The 20,674-nt window shown below is 42.7% G+C and overlaps 1 protein-coding gene across 1 annotated transcript in view; it reads right to left on the minus strand.

Moving 5' to 3' along the window:
* Positions 1–20,674, minus strand: part of fbn2a (fibrillin 2a) — a 104,423-nt gene that overhangs the window by 29,347 nt on the left and 54,402 nt on the right. The window contains exons 33-47 of the mRNA XM_082157320.1: positions 15,298–15,420; positions 15,075–15,200; positions 14,777–14,899; positions 14,564–14,686; positions 13,776–13,925; positions 12,503–12,571; positions 11,241–11,366; positions 11,039–11,164; positions 10,137–10,289; positions 7,835–7,903; positions 7,615–7,740; positions 5,353–5,478; positions 5,080–5,205; positions 4,834–4,950; positions 4,506–4,634 (exon numbers count right to left, since the gene is read on the minus strand). Of these exons, the coding sequence (XP_082013446.1) occupies positions 4,506–4,634; positions 4,834–4,950; positions 5,080–5,205; positions 5,353–5,478; positions 7,615–7,740; positions 7,835–7,903; positions 10,137–10,289; positions 11,039–11,164; positions 11,241–11,366; positions 12,503–12,571; positions 13,776–13,925; positions 14,564–14,686; positions 14,777–14,899; positions 15,075–15,200; positions 15,298–15,420 (1,812 nt within the window). The remainder of the gene's footprint in view (positions 1–4,505; positions 4,635–4,833; positions 4,951–5,079; positions 5,206–5,352; positions 5,479–7,614; positions 7,741–7,834; positions 7,904–10,136; positions 10,290–11,038; positions 11,165–11,240; positions 11,367–12,502; positions 12,572–13,775; positions 13,926–14,563; positions 14,687–14,776; positions 14,900–15,074; positions 15,201–15,297; positions 15,421–20,674) is intronic.

Genomic DNA, 20,674 nt, shown 5'->3' on the forward strand with positions numbered 1-20,674 from the left:
CTGAGCCCAGAGCCGGCTTCAGACTGCGCTCAGCAGGGGGGCATTTATTTTCAATGGGTTGGCACTAGGTATGGGGACTTTTTTTCGGATATCAGATATCCTATATTTATTATTGCTACTGCCTTTTCTGTTAGCTATTACCATGAAGTGATGCGACCCATACAATAAACACATAAACCATTACACATTGTTGCAAGACGTGCAACTCTTAAGAAATTTGATTAAATAAGGGTTAAATAGGCCTATACAAAAAAATTACAAGACCGACTCTGACCACAGCTTTATTATAAACAAAGCTAACGAACATGCTCACAGTCTCTCACTGACAGGTCAGGATAGTAGTTTAACTGCTATCTCACTGGCGGAAGAGAGAAAAAAAGCTACACATCTTTATTCTGCTTTGCTCTAACATAAGCGTTCACAGTAGCCTACTATTAAAAAAGCATCATGTAACGTTAGTTACCTTCGAAGTTCATCAAAACAAATTAAAAACACCCACAACATACACAGAGATTATTCTACAATTTCCATTTACAAGAAAATATAGGCTAAAACAGCTGTTTCTCCACGGCGGGAGTGACATTTCAGAACAATGGACAGCGCAAAACTGAACTAAATAGGCCTACTAAACTATTATTAGTCTCATCATCACAACATAACATGACAACACAATATAGTGAACTTTGACAGTACATAATGCCAGTTAGATAAATACACTAACAACCGGCCAGCATGAAACTTTAAATTTAACTTGCAGTTAGAAGAGCTGAAGACGCCGCTTGTGAGTTGATTGGAACTTCCTGAGAACAGCGTCCTTCCATTCACCACAACACTTTTTTGTCAAGTCCTTCTCGAATGCAAGTTGAACTAGTCTGGCCTTTCTTGTGTGAAGCATGCTCCTTCTGTGTTCTGAAAACACATTTTTGAGCGTGGAGAACGAATTTTCGCAGGTCGCGGTAGAAGCACCAAATACCAAAGCCAGTTGGAGTGCCGTCAACGCAGTGGGCATCGCCTTAAGCGTTTTGTAATGTTTGGACAACAGTCTCTGAACTGTCCATTTCTCCTCTGAGTCGTCTTCCATTTGGGACTGGAGAAATCGACGTGCGACGCAGAACTCCGACTCCACTATCTCCATTCCTGCTAAATCCATAATGTGTTTGAGTTTTTTCACATCCAGAAAACTTTTATTTTCTGGGTCAAGAGCTTCCAATGCACTTATCAGCTTCCCATTGCGCTCGCTGAAACGCACATCCATTTCTCCAAGTACGGCATCAATCGCACTGAAAAAAAGTCTCTTCAGCTCTGACTTGTCGTCGTTATTTGTGTCGTTTTGTCCCACACTCTCCTCAAGAACGTACTCCTCCAGGTTCCTGTTCATAACACGTCTCCTTTTGCTGGGTTCTATGGGCTCGTTGTTGTTGGTAGCAGTACTCCAGAGCTCGGTAAATGCATCGTCGCATCTCAGATCACGAACACAGTCTATCGCACTGTGCACGAGTTTCACTGCATTCAGTAGGTCCATTTCCTTCGCCTGTAGCTGTTTGTTAGGCGAGTCCAGAAGCAGTAATATCTTGTGCACACTATGTCCAATGAACACAAAGCTGCGCTCCTTTATCTGGTGTAAAAGGCCAGTTGCCAGCACTCTCACTTCTGATCCAAAGGCCCGAGAGCTGCTCGTCTTTGACAGTACCGCAATGATATCCTCCAAGTTTTTAAGGATCACAGAGACCGTTGCTAGATGGCCTGTCCAGCGTTGGTCAAGGAGGCGCTTCAGGGTATCACCTTTATAGTGAGTGGAAACGGTGGGCTTTCTCAGGAAATTATAAAGCATGCCACACACATTAAAGAAGTCACCAATTGCTTCTTCAGCCGACAGAGCATGAACGACCACAAGGTGCAGCTGGTGGTTAAAGCAGTGGATGTAAGGGATTTCTCTGCCAAGTCTATCCTGTAGCAGTTTTTGGACTCCTCCGTGTTTCCCAGACATGAGGGATGCACCGTCATAGCACTGACTCAATATCTTTGCACTGCTGAGCCCCGCTTTTTGAAGTTCTTGTAATATGGTGTCAGTGAGTGTCCCTGTGTCCCCAGCTTCTGCAGTGGCCATGGTAAGCAGACGTTCTGTCACCTTACAAATGTCCTCTGATATGAACCGGATGACTATTGAAATGTTCTCACACCCAGTGGAGTCACGAGTCCCGTCAACTTTGATCGTGAACCACTGCGAGCCTATGTCACGTACAATAGCATCCGTTATGACACTGCTCATTGCCTCAAGTAGTTCGTTTTGTATTTCGTGACATGTGTATGTTGCGTTGCGAGGTATTGTTTTCACGACTTTAACCAGCTGCTGGTCTTTTCGGAGGGTGTATTCAAATAGAGAAAGGAACAGTCCACTCCCCCCCTCTGACATACTATCAAAGGCATCTAGCTTACCTCTCAAAGGTAGTTGATTTGTTGCCAGAAACTCCAAAATGTCAATAATGGCAGACATGTAGTATCGGTTCCTTGAAAGCTGCTCTGTGTTAATCAATTTGGAAATCGCTGTGTCCGTCTCTGTGCGTTTCCCTCGTTCCCTCCAAGCGGCAACGCATGTCAGGTGCTCTTTGGAAGTGGCATGTTTATGGAAGCCTTTGTTGGATTCGTTTGCATGCTTCCAGTTGCAATATCCCTTTGTGATAAAAACTGAATCAACATTGGTATATGCTGTCGCTGACCGAAATTTCCTACAAGGAAAACAAAAAGCGCTGTCTGTGTTCACAGAGTATTCCAGCCAGTCTCTTCCATGGTACCATGTACTCACAAATGAGCGTTTTTTCCCATTATAAAGGCGGCTTGGATACTTGTCCAGTTTCACCTGGTTGGGCTTTTCGTCACCGAGATCCTCAGGTGGACCTTGAAGTGTAGGAAGGTCAGGTCCAAATGTAGTGGAGCTGGAGCTACAGGTGCTAGCTTGGGAAGCTGCGATGTTAGCGGCCACGTCGCCGCCGCCGCCGCCGACCACGGAGTCACAAATGTTAGCCGGGCTGTTGTCGTTGTCTTTTTGTATGGGGTCAGCAGAATCGTTAATCGACGTGGAAGGAGAAACTGTGGTTTTGAACCATTTTCTAATGTCCATTTTTGGACAGTTTTCATCTGTTTGCTTTGAATGCAGCCAGGAATATTGCGCCAACTGAAAGTCATTTCATTCATGTATTAACGTGCAAGTGATTGGGGGGGCGGCAGGGGGGTTTCCTCACTGTGGTTTTATGTTGGCTAAGCTTTATTATATTTTCAGCTAATGAGCAGTTTGTAGACATATTTGTATTATTTCTCACTAAAATGTAAATTAAACTGATATTATTTTGTAAATTATATCATAATTCAATTTGGGGGGGCATTGCCCCCTAATGCCCCCCCATACCGCCGGCGCTGGCTGAGCCTGGTTAGTACCTGGATGGGAGACCTCCTGAGAAAACCAGGTTGCTGCTGGAAGAGGTGTTAGTGAGGCCAGCAGGGGGCGCTCACCCTGTGGTCTGTGTGGGTCCCAACACCCCAGTATAGTGATGGGGACACTATACTGCCAAAAGAGCACCGTCCTTCGGATGAGACGTTAAACCGAGGTCCTGACTCTCTGTGGTCATTAAAAATCCCAGGATGTCTTTCGAAAGAGTAGGGGTGTAACCCCGGCATCCTGGCCAAATTTGCCCCTTGGCCTCTGTCCATCATGGCCTCCTAATCATCCTCATATACTGATTGGCTTCATCACTGTCTCCTCTCCACCAGTAAGCTGGTGTGTGGTGGCGTTCTGGCGCAATATGGCTGCCGTCGCATCATCCAAGTGGATGCTGCACATTGGTGGTGGTTGAGGAGATTCCCCCCCTTCTATGTAAAGCGCTTTGAGTGCCGAGAAAAGCGCTATATAAATGTAATGAATTATTATTATTATTATTATTATTCACACAATGGAAGTAAATTACTTTTTTGTCAGCCAAACACCTTTGACTTACAATATTAACTTGAAGCACCCCTGAGATTTGAAGTTAATATTTCAATAATTAGGATCTCTGATGTCGGTTAATGGTCACAAGACATTAAGGCAAACAAATCGTTTTTAGTAATCATTTTAATTTTTTTATTAATCAATTCAAATTGTAATTTGACATTTTTTAAGATTTATTTAATTATTAGCTTTTTATCAAACAACCCCCTGCAGATCCTGAACCCCACACTGGGAAACCCTGATATAATGTACTGTTTAGTGCACTTCATGTAGTTGATAAAGAGCAGAATATATTTTCTGTTCCATTGTATTTTTATATCAATATGGTACACTATTCTCCTATTGAAATCAATGTGATGAACAAGGTCAAAAGTAATTAACCTAAAATGTGTAATCTAATATATACATTTAAAACAAAAATTTTCTTCATGTAATATGTAATCAGTAATAAACTATAGTTTGTAAAAAATCTACCTAGCCCTGCACATAATACACAGTGAATAAGAAGTAAAACTGAATTCACCTGTACAGGTCTTGCCGTCGAGGCTGAGTTCATAACCCTCTCCACAGAGGCACAGGAAGGACCCCACGCTATTAACACACCGGCCGTTCCTGCAGAGCTGAGAGTGAAAAACTGCACACTCGTCAATATCTACAGAACACAAGAGCTTTCATCAGCATCTTTCACTGCTAGCTGATCAGATTTCAAAAACCTGCAATGAAAATAGCTTCAGATAGTTCCTGCACAAACTGAAAAAAATAAATTACTTAAGGAATGGAGGGTAGGTATATAAGGTCAAATGTGCTATACAGATCAGCAGTAAACATGTGTAAGGGAGCAACATCATTACCTGTACAGTAGTTATTACTGGCGAGCTCAAATCCTGGATGACAGAGACAGTTGAAAGAGCCAATAGAGTTTTTACATGTGCCGTTCCCACACGGCTGACGTGAACACTCATTAACATCTGCGGGAGATTAAACACTGGCTGTAAACACCTTTACAGAAGCCCTGATTCAGAGATGACAGCCTCATCCAGGGGTCTTCTGAACACTGGTCCTCATGGAGTAGTAGATATGATATGAAGAGGTCTTACCCACACACATCCTGCGGTTCAGCGTGGCTGTGAAGCCGGTGTGGCACACACACTCGTACCCTCCTGCAATGTCCACACAGTCACCATGACGACACACGCTGGGCGTCTCCACACACTCGTTACGGTCTTTACGGAGGAACAGAGACGACAGACTCAAATAACTGGGTTTCATTACAAACACCCACAATTCTTTTAAGATAACTTGCATGATTAACAGTGATTGGAGACATTTGGAAATTGGAGATTGGTAATGTGTGTTTGGGGTCCTCTCACCAGCGCAGGCCCCGTGGGGTGTGAGTCTGTACCCATCAGCACACTCACACTGATAGCCACCCGGACGGTTGATGCAGTCTGCATTCCTCTGACACACACGCTCTCCACTGCTGCACTCGTCAACGTCTGAACACACGCACACACACACACACATCACAGAGGCTCGCTTCCACTAACCACGCACACAAACCGGGTTAAAAGCATTACTGTAAATGTTTCATCTTTCAACAAAATTGCTGCATTTTTATTCAATTAATAATTGTGTGGGACAAACAGGAGCATCACTGGCACATATGTTTTGGAAATGTCCAAATATACGTACATATTGGTTCGCAATTTTTTAAAACATTATCGGACATTTGGACCCAGATCCAGTCCTGGCTCTCTCTGGAGTTAAGGATGTTAGCATAACGATATCAAAGAGTCAACATTCTGGGATTGTATTTGTTACCCTTCTTGCACGGAGACTGATCCTTCTTAACTGGAAAGAGAGAGAAAAACACACCAACTCACTGGGTTTGGTTACGAGATGTCATGCAAATCTGCAGTCGGAAAGAATTAGATTTGCAATGAAGGATAAAGTTTATAAGTTCTACGATTTAGTCAATCAGAAACAAAGGTACTTTACAATACTTGTGATACCCTGTTTGTTTGTTTGTTTGTTTTTGTTTTTTTAATTCTCCCTTTCCTTGGTTACATTTTTGGGAGAAAATGGGGTGGGGGAGATATTGTTAAATAATGTAATGTAAAATGAGAAGACATCTTCAAATTCTCTTCAAAAAGCAATAAAAAAGAATTAAAATAATTGTATGACCTCTGTTGGTGACATTAAGTAATTAGTGGGTCATTTGCCTTTTACCTGTGAGAAATGTTCTCCAGTAAAATTAGGCTTTCTAGTAAAATAATACATGTTAATCTCACAATTAATGTTAATTTGAAAGTTTAGTGATTGTGATTGCTTGACCTTTTTATTTCTATAATCTTGTATTTTTAGATATATGTGTATATGTATGAATGCTCAGTGTATCGCCATCTCGTGTTACAGAAATAAACACAACACATGAAAGGCAGTTCCTCGTGTCTCCCCGGGGATCTGAGTGCCGTCAGAGAAGGAGTCTTGCACATCATATACTCCGGGTGGCTTTATGAATGCGTTTAGACTGGTTTTGAGAATGGCGGTCAGTCTAGAATACTCAAATTCATTACCATTAGAACAAGGTTATGAACAAATTCATGTGTGTACGCACGTGTTGAATTGTTAGATTATTTTGTGAAAGAAATTATCATCTTCATGCATATAAATACAAATAATCCACACAATTATTAGTGAATGAGACTCACTATGAGTATTGTAATGTTTGACAGTCAAAAATGTACTGTTTTGTGATAAAGTAAAATAATGGCAAATGTTTTTGCGAAAGAAAAAAAATCAGCAGCATATATGATGTTTATGATCGATTTGATGTCACTGAACTCAGAAACCAGAAAGAATAACTTTTAGGTTTGAATGATCTGAATCACGTCAACTGGCTTACGTTAAAGATTGTTGCTATTTTACCAAACATTTCACAGTACCAATCTTTTTATGGATCCTAAAATTCTGCATTACAGGACAAAGAGCTGCCCTGTGTCCAAACCCATGGGGTCCGTCAAATAACGGCTGTTACATGCGGTCCCGTCAGAACAGCAGTCCCACTATGCCATGATCTTTGATTTCCTAATATTTCCTCATTTAGTAATATGCTTATTATTCGTGACAACAGTGAGCAGTAAACTGGCGAATTCCAATTGTCTCATTACTCTCTGCATTTTACAAATATTTGGGATGCGACAGATACAATATAATTCGCGATATACGTGAAATTATGTATGGAAATGACTTGAGGGACGATTTTTTAGGGATGACGTCGTTCATTTTTAGGGTAAAAGGCCAATTGGATGGAAACTGGCTGGAGACAGCAAATTTCGCAATCTTTTTTAACGCATATTCACTTTGTCGATAACAAAACAAAACAAAAATGGAAACTTTGCTAGTGTAACAATATTATTTTTAAACAAAACGGGTTGAAAAGCGGTGAACTTAGACTTGAAGTTGCCACACTAAATAAGCCCAGTAGTTGTACAGATTTAAGGGAGCCACTCACACAAAGCATTTTTGTGTTTAAAATGCGAGACGGAGGGTAGTAAAATAAAAGTAAAGAAAAGAGCAACAGAAACTTGTTCTGTGTGAACGGCCCCTTACAGAGAGAGAAGTGATCAGACCTTCACAGACGAGCAGCAGGTCATTGTAAATGAAGCCTGTGGGACACTCGCAGTGGAAGCTGCCCATGTGGTTCATACACACACCATGAGCACAGACGCCTGGGATTTCACGACATTCATCAATATCTGAAAAGAGCAGAACAAAAACATTACACATGATGTTAAAAGGTATCTCTGCCATTTCTACTGAAAATTCACTAACTGCAAAATTAGTCTTTACCTTTTGGTTTTCCTGTTTCAAAGTCGATCCTGAATCCGATCACACTGCCACAAAGACTTCTATAGTCCCCTGAAAGAACAGAGGGTGTAATCCAGCAGAGTAGCCATTTACATGTCAACCCCTTTCTTCTTTGCTGATAATTCATTAACGCAGTGATGACAGGTGCACAAATTCAATATTTAGCTTTTTTAGTAAATCATGAAAAGATAAGTGTGAATGAGAAAAAGTACCATCTACATCTGAGCCTACGTCACCTTTCTAGGAAAAACTCAACATGGGATAATGTGTACAGTAGCTGCATGTTTGCCTGGTGTTCGTTTTCAAAAGTCAAGCTACTGAGGATGCCATGTGAACACTATTGTGTTTCATTTGAAGAAGCATTTCAACTTCTGCGACTTTAAAAGATAATGATCACATTGCCTATGACTTACTGTTGTGTCGAAAGACTTTTCTCAAGAATCAAATCATCTTTGAGATCATCCATGACAACTGTGCGTTTAAATAAACTTCCCACGCTGTCTTTCAAACCCCGCTGACATCATCATCATTTGTAATAATCACCCTTGAAGACTCTGCTTTGTCATATAAAAGGTTAGCCGACGGTTTGAATCCTAGCCGCTGAGCTATACTGTATGCCCTAGTTTAGATGTATAACTTTATTAATGGCTGGAATTTGTTTAGTGGCTCCTCAGACAAAAATACACCCTGGTACAACATGTGTTTGGGCTTAGCTATAGTCTGTGAACACAACTGTCCACAGAAGTGATTTGAATCTGACAAAAGGTCTGCATTTAACTCTAATCCCCTGAATTAGGGAACATGACTAACGGTGTGAGAGCCTGAATAGAATCACAGCAATTTATTAGCAAATGCCACTTTAATACACATTTCTGGGCTCTAGTCTTGACTTCCATCAATAGTGGCATTCAACAATAAATTGGTCTGATTCTTTTCAAAGGTCTTGAGAGGTCATCATTCCTGCAAAAAGTTATCATAGCATCCGCTGCTGACTGATGAGAAACTCTGTAGGGACATTCAGAAATGTCAAGAAATGAAAATGATTCATAAATAGTAATAATTCTTTTTGAAGATTAGGGTTTGTGTTGTGTCTCTAAAACAATACATTACGAGTTGTTTTTGGCTAGCTTAGTTGGGGACATTTAATATTCAACAATAATATTGATCTGCCTGCATTGACACCATTATATGAGAACTGAACTGAGCTGGACGATGACATCACGGTTTTCTCCAGAGTGGCTATATATATATATATAAACTAAATTAATAACTTTTTTACAACAAAAATGAACCATCACTGAACTTAAAGGGTTAGTTCACCCAAAAATGAAAATTCTGTCAGTAATTACTCTCCCTCATGTTGTTCCAACCCCGTAAGACCTTCGTTCATCTTCGGAACACAAATTAAGATATTTTTGATGAAATCTGAGTGCTGGCTCACTCCTCCATAGGCTTCTAAGACACTATAACTTGCTGGCCCAGAAAATGTATTAAAGACATTGTTAATATAGTCCAAGTGACTCCAGTGGCTCAATCTTAAGTTTATAAAGCGACGAGAATACTTTTTGTGCGCAAAAAAACTAAAATAACAACTTTATTCCACTTTTCATTTCCTTCTTTTCACGTAGTGTAACTGCGTAGCGCTTCTGTGTTGTACGTCACCACGCATCACACACATGACCAGCGTCGCCCAATAGTAAGCCTACGTGGTGACGTGCAACACAGAAGCGCTACGCAGTTACACTACGTGAAAAGACTCGAGGCCCAGAGAGAAGGAAATGAAAGTGGAATAAAGTCGTTATTTTTGTTTTTTTGCGCACAAAAAGTATTCTTGTCGCTTTATAAACTTAAGATTGAGCCACTGGAGTCACTTGGACTATATTAACGATGTCTTTAATACATTTTCTGGGCCAGCAAGTTATAGTGTCTTAGAAGCCTGTGGAGGAGTGAGCCAGCACTCAGATTTAATCAAAAATATCTTCATTTGTGTTCCGAAGATGAACGAAGGTCTTACGGGGTTGGAACAACATGAGGGAGAGTAATTACTGACAGAATTTTCATTTTTGGGTGAACTAACCCTTTAAGCTGAACTGTGACACTATTTTCTTCTAGATCTGCTGTACAGCCGAAACAGACTCTGTTGCATTATTTTCCTGTTATCTCTGTAAAGCTGCTTTGAAACAATCTGTATTGTAAAACGTGCTATATGAATAAAAGTGACTTGACTTGTAGTATGTGTGTCTTCATGTTGAGATCAGAGCTGCAGTAGAGCATGTGTGCTCACCTGTGCCAGGGCTCGGACAGGACTGGCATGGTTTGTTCCAGGCTTTTCCCACATTGTAGGAACAGCAGCACAATCTCTTTGTGGTGTTAAAGTGGAGCTGGTGTTCACAGGTACTGCCACTGTACTCTCGGTAACACAGACTTCTCCTCATATCTAAAACAACACACAGTCCTACAAATCTAGTAGTTTGCATTTAAAAAAAATAAACAGTCAAACAAATAAAATATACTATATAAAGTACACTAACCCGCATGAGTAGAGCAAAAAGCATTTATGATGAAAATAACATTACACACAACATTAGTTACCTACTTTAGTCAACATTACCTAAAGATGAACAATACTTCAACAGCATTTATTAATCTTAGTTAATGTTAACTTAATTTCAACATTTACTGATACATTATTAAAATCAAAGGTTGTATTTGTTAACATTAGTTAATGCACCATGAACTAACATGAACAATGAACAGCTGTATTTTTCATTAACTAACATTAACAAAGATGAATAATTACTGTAACAAATGTATTGCTCATTGTTAGTTCATGTTAGTTAATATATTAACTAATGTTAACTAATGAACCTTATTGTAAAGTGTTACCATAAAATCTATTGATTACAATTAAAACTATTAAGCCATGGGTGTCCAATCCTGTTCCTGGAGATCAACCTGGAGTTCATCTCCAGTCCTGATCAACACACACCTGTCCTGTCTGTGACCATCACGTGCTCCTGGACATCTCCATCCGCTGCTGTGTTTGATCAGGGATGGAGCTGAACTCCAGGTTGATCTCCAGGAACAGAATGGACACCTCTTTATTAAACTATTAATTAACAACTGTGCTGTCTGCATCAAACCAGCACCAGAGTGTGTGAAGCACACTGACACACACACACGCACCCATGCAGCGGTGTCCTCCGCTCACTTGCATGTAGTCCTGTGGACAGACACATGTGTAGTTTCCCAGTGTGTTGTAGCAGGTTCCCGGACCACACACCCCTGAGCTGAGCACACATTCATCAATATCTGAAAAACACACCTCACAGTCAGACTCACCTCTCTGAGCGTCTCTCAGTGAACAGACAGTATGTTTGAGCCTCACCCTCACAGATGCGCTTGTCTGTGTTGAGGTGGTATCCGGTCGGGCAATCGCACTGGAAACTGCCGAACGCATTGATGCAGTTTCCACCCTGGCACAGGCCGGGCAGCTCCTGACACTCGTCAATATCTGACCCCAACAGAAACACAACTCTAACACAACAGTTCTCAATATCCCTTTATTTCAGGCTTAGATTTTTTCTTATACTCATCGAAACATCAAGTCCATTTTAAGAAAAAAAAGCCGAAATAATTAGAGCATCATCCTGCAATCTGTTTGAATTCTTCTCCCAACAAGACCCAGCTTACTTATTTTACCGTACGTATGTTACTTTTACCGTAAAAGAAAACAAATAATCTAACAGCCTCACCTGGGTTGTTTCATTATTGGCATTTCACCGACAGTAGTTCTTGTGCGGTCTTGCAATAGAATGTGAGTCAGACATGTAGATCATCCACTGCCATGGGCTAATATACCAGAACCAATGCTACCATCTCAAACTATGAGACTATGTTCTGGACACTACTATTATCTGAATAAAGTGTTCTAACATTCTTATTCTGTGACCTACAAAATCTCTAAAATATTTATTATACAATACAAAATATTTATCTATGTTTAGACCTTTACAAACACCCTTCATGAAATGAAACATTTCTTATTAAATACATATTAATATGTCTAAAATGTATTTTAAAGATGTTATATATTAGATTAGGCTCTGATTATCACAACCAACTAACTATTAACTATGACTTTTGCCTCAATAAACTCCTAATTACTGCTTATTAATTAGTTAGTAAGGAAGCTGTTAAGTTTAGGTATTGGTGGTTTAAGTGATGTAGAATATGGTAATAATATGTGCTTTATAAGTACTAATACACAGCCAATATCTTAGTAATATGCATGCTAATAAGGAACTAGTTAATAGTGAGAACTGAAACCTAAACTAAAGTGTTACCGTATATATTTAATATACTGTATATATATGTTATCCAATAATTTTTTAATAAACAAATCTGTACCTAATATTTTTATTATATTAGTAACCATTTAAAAATACTATATTATGAATAGTCACCCTACTGTGTGTCATGTCTAACATTAACCCTATAGAGTTGACAGTAATCACAAAATAGTACATCCACTATGACCTTATAATTGCTTATGTATTTTCTATAACTTCACAGGAAATAATAATCTGTTATAGAGAGTACGTTCAGCGTGTACAGTGATGTATAGTATAGTATTAATGGGTTGATTACCTTCCAGGATGATGGTGATGGGGTTAAGTTTGAACCCCTCTCCTCCAGGACACAGTGTGTTATACTCCGCTAGACACACATGATATGGTCATCAGCCATCTTCATCATTCATATTCATCAATATTTCTTTTTTAATAGATGATATGAAAGAACTTATGAACGTTATTGTCACAAAAAAAGGATAAAAAATCTGTTTAAAAGTCTGCCTTTAAAATTACTTTAAATTATTGCATTGTAATATTAAAGTCTTGTAAAACAGAAGTATTGTCATTGGGCTCCAGCATCCCTGCGGACCTGCAGACGATAAAGCCATTTGGAGAATGGATGAAGTATTGTCATGTTAAACATTTTATGATTGCAGTATTGATATATTGCAATCCTGATGTATAAAGATTGAAATATTGAAGTGTTGTAGTATTAAAGTCCCCCTGTGGTGAAAATCAAGTTTTAATGTTGTTTATGTGTCTATGTGGTGTGTTTAATACGCTTTAAGACAAACCATGTGTAAATTCATAAGTCGACACCATTGCTGAGTATTTCCTCCTTAAAACTGCAGTGAACCAAAGACAGTCTCAAACACACGCTTTGAAATCACTGGTGTTTCTGACGTCACAAACTATCTTGTAACCAATCAGATCAACGTGTGATCGTCAACCAGTGGATCTCTGAGCTGAGTGAGTGAGTGGAGGCGGGGCTCATTTGCATATTCATAGAATCGCGCATACTAAATGAGGCAAGGGTGCTGAGTTCAAGCTATTTTCAAGGAAAAAAAAACGTTTAAATATCTAATTTTGGTGATCAAAGATAAGTTTTAAGGGATAAAATGATTGACTACAAGGGGACTTTGAAGTATTGGAGTATCGATATTTTGAGGTAACAATGTTTTGTAGTACTGGACTACACTACAGTATTACACTATAGAAATATATCAGTATTTATTATTGAAGCATTGATGAAAGCATTGATAGTATTATAGTATTGAATTACTAAGGTAATGTAGTTATCATTAAGCTATTATAATAGTATGAAGGACTAAAAAATCTCCTGCACGCCAGTGTGTAACTTTTCATTCCTTATGGAGAATTTTCTTAAAACTCCCAATTGAAAGTGGCAAGATATGTGTTTTTCAGAACATGTTCATCTTTTAGATGTTTTCACCCCTGCCGTGGTAATGATGTATTGCAATACTGAATTATTGCAGTATGAAAGTGCTGACATATTGTTCCATTGTATAATTGAACAATACATGTGTTGTTCAATGTGTTGATCTTACATGTGTTGAGCGGAGGGCAAAGGTCACACGGGTTACCCCATGCCCGTCCTGGAGAACAGCAGCATGATGAACGGCTGACTCCAAACCCCAGCTCAACGGCACAGGCCCGCGAGCCTCGGTACTCCAGGAAACAGCTCCCTGCTCGCGTGTCTGCCGCATGGAGAGAGAACAACTGACTGTGTGTCAAACTTTATGGATGATGATAGAACACTTCAATAAAGGGAAGGAGGATGCAGGATATACAGTGAATACATTACATCCAGGGTTTGAAATTAACACCCGCCAACCCCGGGTAAAAATCAACTGTGGCGGCTAACGCTGTCAAATCACTAGCCAATTTGGCGTTTTACTTATTATTATGTTCACTCACTTTACTGGGGAAACTTGGTAAGCCAAATCTGTGCAGATTTAACGCAAATACTCGTGAGTCAACATGATATATTAAATACAGTGTATTGCGCAGAATCTGCTCATATCTGGCTTACTTGAACATATACGTCATTACGCAACAAATAACGGCACGCTTGTTCATTTGCATTGAAGCAATAGCGAAGATTAAAAAGCATTAGTTTAACAGAAAAGAGAGTTATTTTCCAACATCCTAAATTTTTCTGTCCACTTAAAACACTTTTTTGATGAAAAGGATGAGGATGACAGAAGAAGGGAGGAGATGCTGGATGACAGGATTTAGTTTGAATAAGAAATTAATGTATGAAATCCAAATTTTACATGTATATATAAGCTGTGACGTAGAGAGGGTTTGGGTTACATTGAATAATCAGTCTTACCAACACAGCCGATTCCGGTGGGGTTGAGCTCGAAGTCAATGGGACAGTTGCACTGGTACGAGCCGGCTGTGTTCTCACAGCGACCATTAACACAGCTGATGGGATCAAGACACTCGTCCACATCTGACATGACAGCAACACAGAAGCGGTCAGTGTGTGTGAGGTGAAGAACAGCTGTTGATGTGTGTGTGTGTAGGGTAACAGCAGGTTTACCTGTGCAGTTTCCACCTGTCCTGTCCAGCTCATACCCCTCATCACAAACACAGCGAAACATTCCTGGAATATTCTGACATGAACCAAACACACAGATGTTGTGGAGGGAGCACTCGTCTATATCTGTAAATGAGCCAAAAGATATCAGTACTTGATTTTTAGGTGATCTCTTGTCTGTCCATGGCAAATAGCAGTAACTGACTTAGACAATTACAATTCAACTCTGTGATATGCAGCAAAATTACAGTCAGTCAGTAGATTAAATGATTGCAGCCAGTGTGTGTGTAGATAAGCGCACCTCGACAGGTTCTCCTGTTGGGAGTGTGTGTGAAGCCAATCTCACATTCACAGCGATAGCCACCGGGAACATTGAGGCACTGGCCGTTTTCACACAGATCCACATCTTCAGCACACTCGTCCATATCTGCAGGACATCAAGACCCCAGTCAGTGATGTTTGTATGATGGAAGTATGTTGGTGTGGATGGACAGATTGAACAGACAGAAAGATGAATGATGGACCTGAGCAGGTAAATCCGTCGCCAGTAAAGCCTTCTGAACATTTACAGCGGAACGAGCCAGCCGTGTTCACACACTCGGCATCAGCGCTGCAGACCTCAGTCCTGTTCACACACTCATCCACATCTACACATTAAATACATACAAACACACTGAACATTTAATGTAACATTTAATTATTTAAATACATAAATATTATTAAATCCATTATTATTGCATTATTGTTAAATGCATGATGGAGAACAGTGTGATGAACACTGAGAACCACTGATATGATTGGCTCTTTTTACATGTATGTATTTTGTAGATCATTCATTTAGATTATACTTGAATATAAATCTCTATTTCTAGGAGCAAGAGACAAATGACAGTTCATGTTAATTAGCAGTAGAACCCATTTAGGAAACATGTATTTGTGAAAAAAAATCGGTAACATTTTACAATAACGTTTAATTGGTTAAGTAAAATCGTACAATTTTTTTTTTGAATACATTTTTCCTAAATGGGTTCTACTGCTAATTTACATGAACTGACAATGAACAACACATTTTTTTAAATCAAAAGTTGTATCTGGTAACATTACTTAATGCACTGTAAAGTAACATGAACAAACAATGAATGACTGTTTTATTAACTAATATTAAAAGGGATAGTTCACCCTAAATGATAATTCTGTCATCCTTTAAACAACCTCATGTCATTCGAAAGCATTTCTTTCTTCTGTGGAAAATAAAAGAATATATTTTGAGAAATGTCACACTGTTTTTTGTTAATACAATGGAAGACAGTCCCCATTACTGTTTGGTTACCAACAATCTTTAAAATATCTTTTAGAAAGAAAGAAGTCAAACAGGTTTGGAACGATAAAAGAGTGAGTAAATGATGACAGAATGCTCATTTTGGAGGAATTTACACTAAAGTGAAAGTAGCAGTATTTTTTGCACAAAGTGTCAAAAGTTGTTAGATGGTATTGGAAAGATTATATTTCAAAGCTTTTGCATTTTCCCTTGCGTCCCTCGCAACACTTTCACATTTCTTGGGGAATGCAGACCTTTCGTGAATGAATGCAAACGCACTGAAATATAATTCTTCCTCTCCTCTCATTTTACCACGACCGTGTCCCCTTTACGTGTTTTGTACTTCTTCAGACCGCTTCATTTTACTGCTTTATTACCTTTGTAATACTTCTACTTATTGGAAGTATTTTTCTCAGGGGCTTCTTTAACTTTTACTCTAATAATTTCCATTCAGGTATATTTAGTTTTAATCATGATGATTGGGTACTTCATATAACATTGATTTTCTTTAACACTGTTTCCAGCTTATAATTGTGCACAACCATAAAAAGGTCAAAATTACAGGCCGTATCCATTTCAGATGGAGGACCTGAGCCTAGACACGACCACAACGCATGATGTAGTCAGCCGGATCCAGGCCGTATCCAGATCAGATGGAGGACCTGGGCCTAGACACGACCACAACGCATGATGTAGTCAGCCAGATCCGGGCTGTATCCATTTCAGATGGAGGACCTGCGCCTAGACACGACCACAACGCATGATGTAGTCAGCCGGATCCGGGCCGTATCCAGAGCAGATGGAGGACCTGCGCCTAGACACGACCACAACGCATGATGTAGTCAGCCGGATCCGGGCCGGATCCAGAGCAGATGGAGGACCTGCGCCTAGACACGACCACAACGCATGATGTAGTCAGCCGGACCCGGGCCGTATCCAGAGCAGATGGAGGACCTGCGCCTAGACACGACCACAACGCATGATGTAGTCAGCCGGATCCGGCCCGTATCCAGAGCAGATGGAGGACCTGCGCCTAGACATGACCACAACACATGATGTAGTCAGCCGGATCCGGCCCGTATCCAGATCAGATGAAGGACCTGCGCCTAGACACGACCACAACGCATGATGTAGTCAGCCGGATCCGGCCCGTATCCAGATCAGATGAAGGACCTGCGCCTAGACACGACCACAACGCATGATGTAGTCAGCCGGATAAGGGCCGTATCCAGATCAGATGGAGGACCTGCGCCTAGACACGACCACAACGCATGATGTAGTCAGCCGGATCCAGGCCGTATCCATTTCAGAAGGAGGACCTGCGCCTAGACACGACCACAACGCATGATGTAGTCAGCCGGATCCAGGCCGTATCCAGAGCAGATGGAGGACCTGCGCCTAGACACGACCACCACGCATGATGCAGTCAGCCGGATCCAAGCCGGATCCAGATCAGATGGAGGACCTGCGCCTAGACACGACCACAACGCATGATGTAGTCAGCCGGATCCGGGCTGTATCCATTTCAGATGGAGGACCTGCGCCAAGACACGACCACAACGCATGATGTAGTCAGCCGGATCCAGGCCGTATCCAGATCAGATGGAGGACCTGCGCCTAGACACAACCACAACGCATGATGTAGTCAGCCGGACCCAGGCCGTATCCAGAGCAGATGGAGGACCTGCGCCTAGACACGACCACAACGCATGATGTAGTCAGCCGGATCCGGCCCGTATCCAGAGCAGATGGAGGACCTGCGCCTAGACATGACCACAACACATGATGTAGTCAGCCGGATCCGGCCCGTATCCAGATCAGATGAAGGACCTGCGCCTAGACACGACCACAACGCATGATGTAGTCAGCCGGATCCGGCCCGTATCCAGATCAGATGAAGGACCTGCGCCTAGACACGACCACAACGCATGATGTAGTCAGCCGGATAAGGGCCGTATCCAGATCAGATGGAGGACCTGCGCCTAGACACGACCACAACGCATGATGTAGTCAGCCGGATCCAGGCCGTATCCATTTCAGAAGGAGGACCTGCGCCTAGACACGACCACAACGCATTATGTAGTCAGCCGGATCCAGGCCGTATCCAGAGCAGATGGAGGACCTGCGCCTAGACACGACCACAACACATGATGTAGTCAGCCGGATCCGGGCCGTGTCCAGATCAGATGGAGGACCTGCGCCTAGACACGACCACAACGCATGATGTAGTCAGCCGGATCCGGCCCGTATCCAGAGCAGATGGAGGACCTGCGCCTAGACATGACCACAACACATGATGTAGTCAGCCGGATCCGGCCCGTATCCAGATCAGATGAAGGACCTGCGCCTAGACACGACCACAACGCATGATGTAGTCAGCCGGATCCGGCCCGTATCCAGATCAGATGAAGGACCTGCGCCTAGACACGACCACAACGCATGATGTAGTCAGCCGGATAAGGGCCGTATCCAGATCAGATGGAGGACCTGCGCCTAGACACGACCACAACGCATGATGTAGTCAGCCGGATCCAGGCCGTATCCATTTCAGAAGGAGGACCTGCGCCTAGACACGACCACAACGCATTATGTAGTCAGCCGGATCCAGGCCGTATCCAGAGCAGATGGAGGACCTGCGCCTAGACACGACCACAACACATGATGTAGTCAGCCGGATCCGGGCCGTGTCCAGATCAGATGGAGGACCTGCGCCTAGACACGACCACAACGCATGATGTAGTCAGCCAGATCCGGGCCGTATCCAGAGCAGATGGAGGACCTGCGCCTAGACACGACCACAACGCATGATGTAGTCAGCCGGATCCGGGCCGTATCCAGAGCAGATGGAGGACCTGCGCCTAGACACGACCACAACGCATGATGTAGTCAGCCAGATCCGGGCTGTATCCATTTCAGATGGAGGACCTGCGCCTAGACACGACCACAACGCATGATGTAGTCAGCCGGATCCGGGCCGTATCCAGAGCAGATGGAGGACCTGCGCCTAGACATGACCACAACGCATGATGTAGTCAGCCGGATCCGGGCCGGATCCAGAGCAGATGGAGGACCTGCGCCTAGACACGACCACAACTCATGATGTAGTCAGCCAGATCCAGGCCGTATCCAGATCAGATGGAGGACCTGCGCCTAGACACGACCACAACTCATGATGTAGTCAGCCGGATCCGGGCCATATCCAGAGCAGATGGAGGACCTGCGCCTGCCACAACGCATGATGTACACGACCACAACGCATAATGTAGTCAGCCGGATCCGGGCCGTATCCAGAGCAGATGGAGGACCTGCGCCTAGACACGACCACAACGCATGATGTAGTCAGCCGGATCCGGGCCGTATCCAGAGCAGATGGAGGACCTGCGCCTAGACACGACCACAACTCATGATGTAGTCAGCCAGATCCAGGCCGTATCCAGATCAGATGGAGGACCTGCGCCTAGACACGACCACAACTCATGATGTAGTCAGCCGGATCCGGGCCGTATCCAGAGCAGATGGAGGACCTGCGCCTGCCACAACGCATGATGTACACGACCACAACGCATAATGTAGTCAGCCGGATCCGGGCCGTATCCAGATCAGATGGAGGACCTGCGCCTAGACACGACCACAACTCATGATGTAGTCAGCCGGATCCGGGCCGTGTCCAGATCAGATGGAGGACCTGCGCCTAGACACGACCACAACGCATGATGTAGTCAGCCAGATCTGGGCTGTATCCATTTCAGATGGAGGACCTGCGCCAAGACACGACCACAACGCATGATGTAGTCAGCCGGATCCGGGCCGTATCCAGAGCAGATGGAGGACCTGCGCCTAGACACGACCACAACGCATGATGTAGTCAGCCGGATCCGGGCCGTATCCAGATCAGATGGAGGACCTGCGCCTAGACACGACCACAACTCATGATGTAGTCAGCTGGATCCGGGCCGTATCCAGATCAGATGGAGGACCTGCGCCTAGACACGACCACAACTCATGATGTAGTCAGCCGGATCCGGGCCGTATCCAGATCAGATGGAGGACCTGCGCCTAGACACGACCACAACGCATGATGTAGTCAGCCGGATCCAGGCCGTATCCAGAGCAGATGGAGGACCTGCACCTAGACACGACCACAACGCATGATGTAGTCAGCCGGATCAGGGCCGTATCCAGATCAGATGGAGGACCTGTGCCTAGACACGACCATAATGCATCCCTGAAGTGTCAGCAGAGATTGTGTCAACTAGACTCTCCCCTGTAAGGCTTCATCGACACGACAGCCATCGGCACTGATCCTCAACAAACCCGTCTCCATACCGGCATGACTCCGATCTTCAACCAGATGGAACTGGATAATATTCTGATTGTTCCAATCCAATCTGACTTCTGACCTATAATGCTGCCTGAATCATAATCATACACTGTTCGTTCATTGGCCAGAGGAGAACTGGCCCCCGACTGAGCCTGGGTTCTCCCAAGGTTTTTTTCTCCATTCTGCCACTGATGGAGTTTTGGTTCCTTCACTGTCGCCTTTTCGCCTTTGTTGCCATTTGCTTTTAGCTCTCTTAGTTGGG

Source organism: Leuciscus leuciscus (genome assembly GCF_965113295.1).
Source record: "Leuciscus leuciscus genome assembly, chromosome: 24".
Classification (NCBI taxonomy): domain Eukaryota; kingdom Metazoa; phylum Chordata; class Actinopteri; order Cypriniformes; family Leuciscidae; genus Leuciscus; species Leuciscus leuciscus.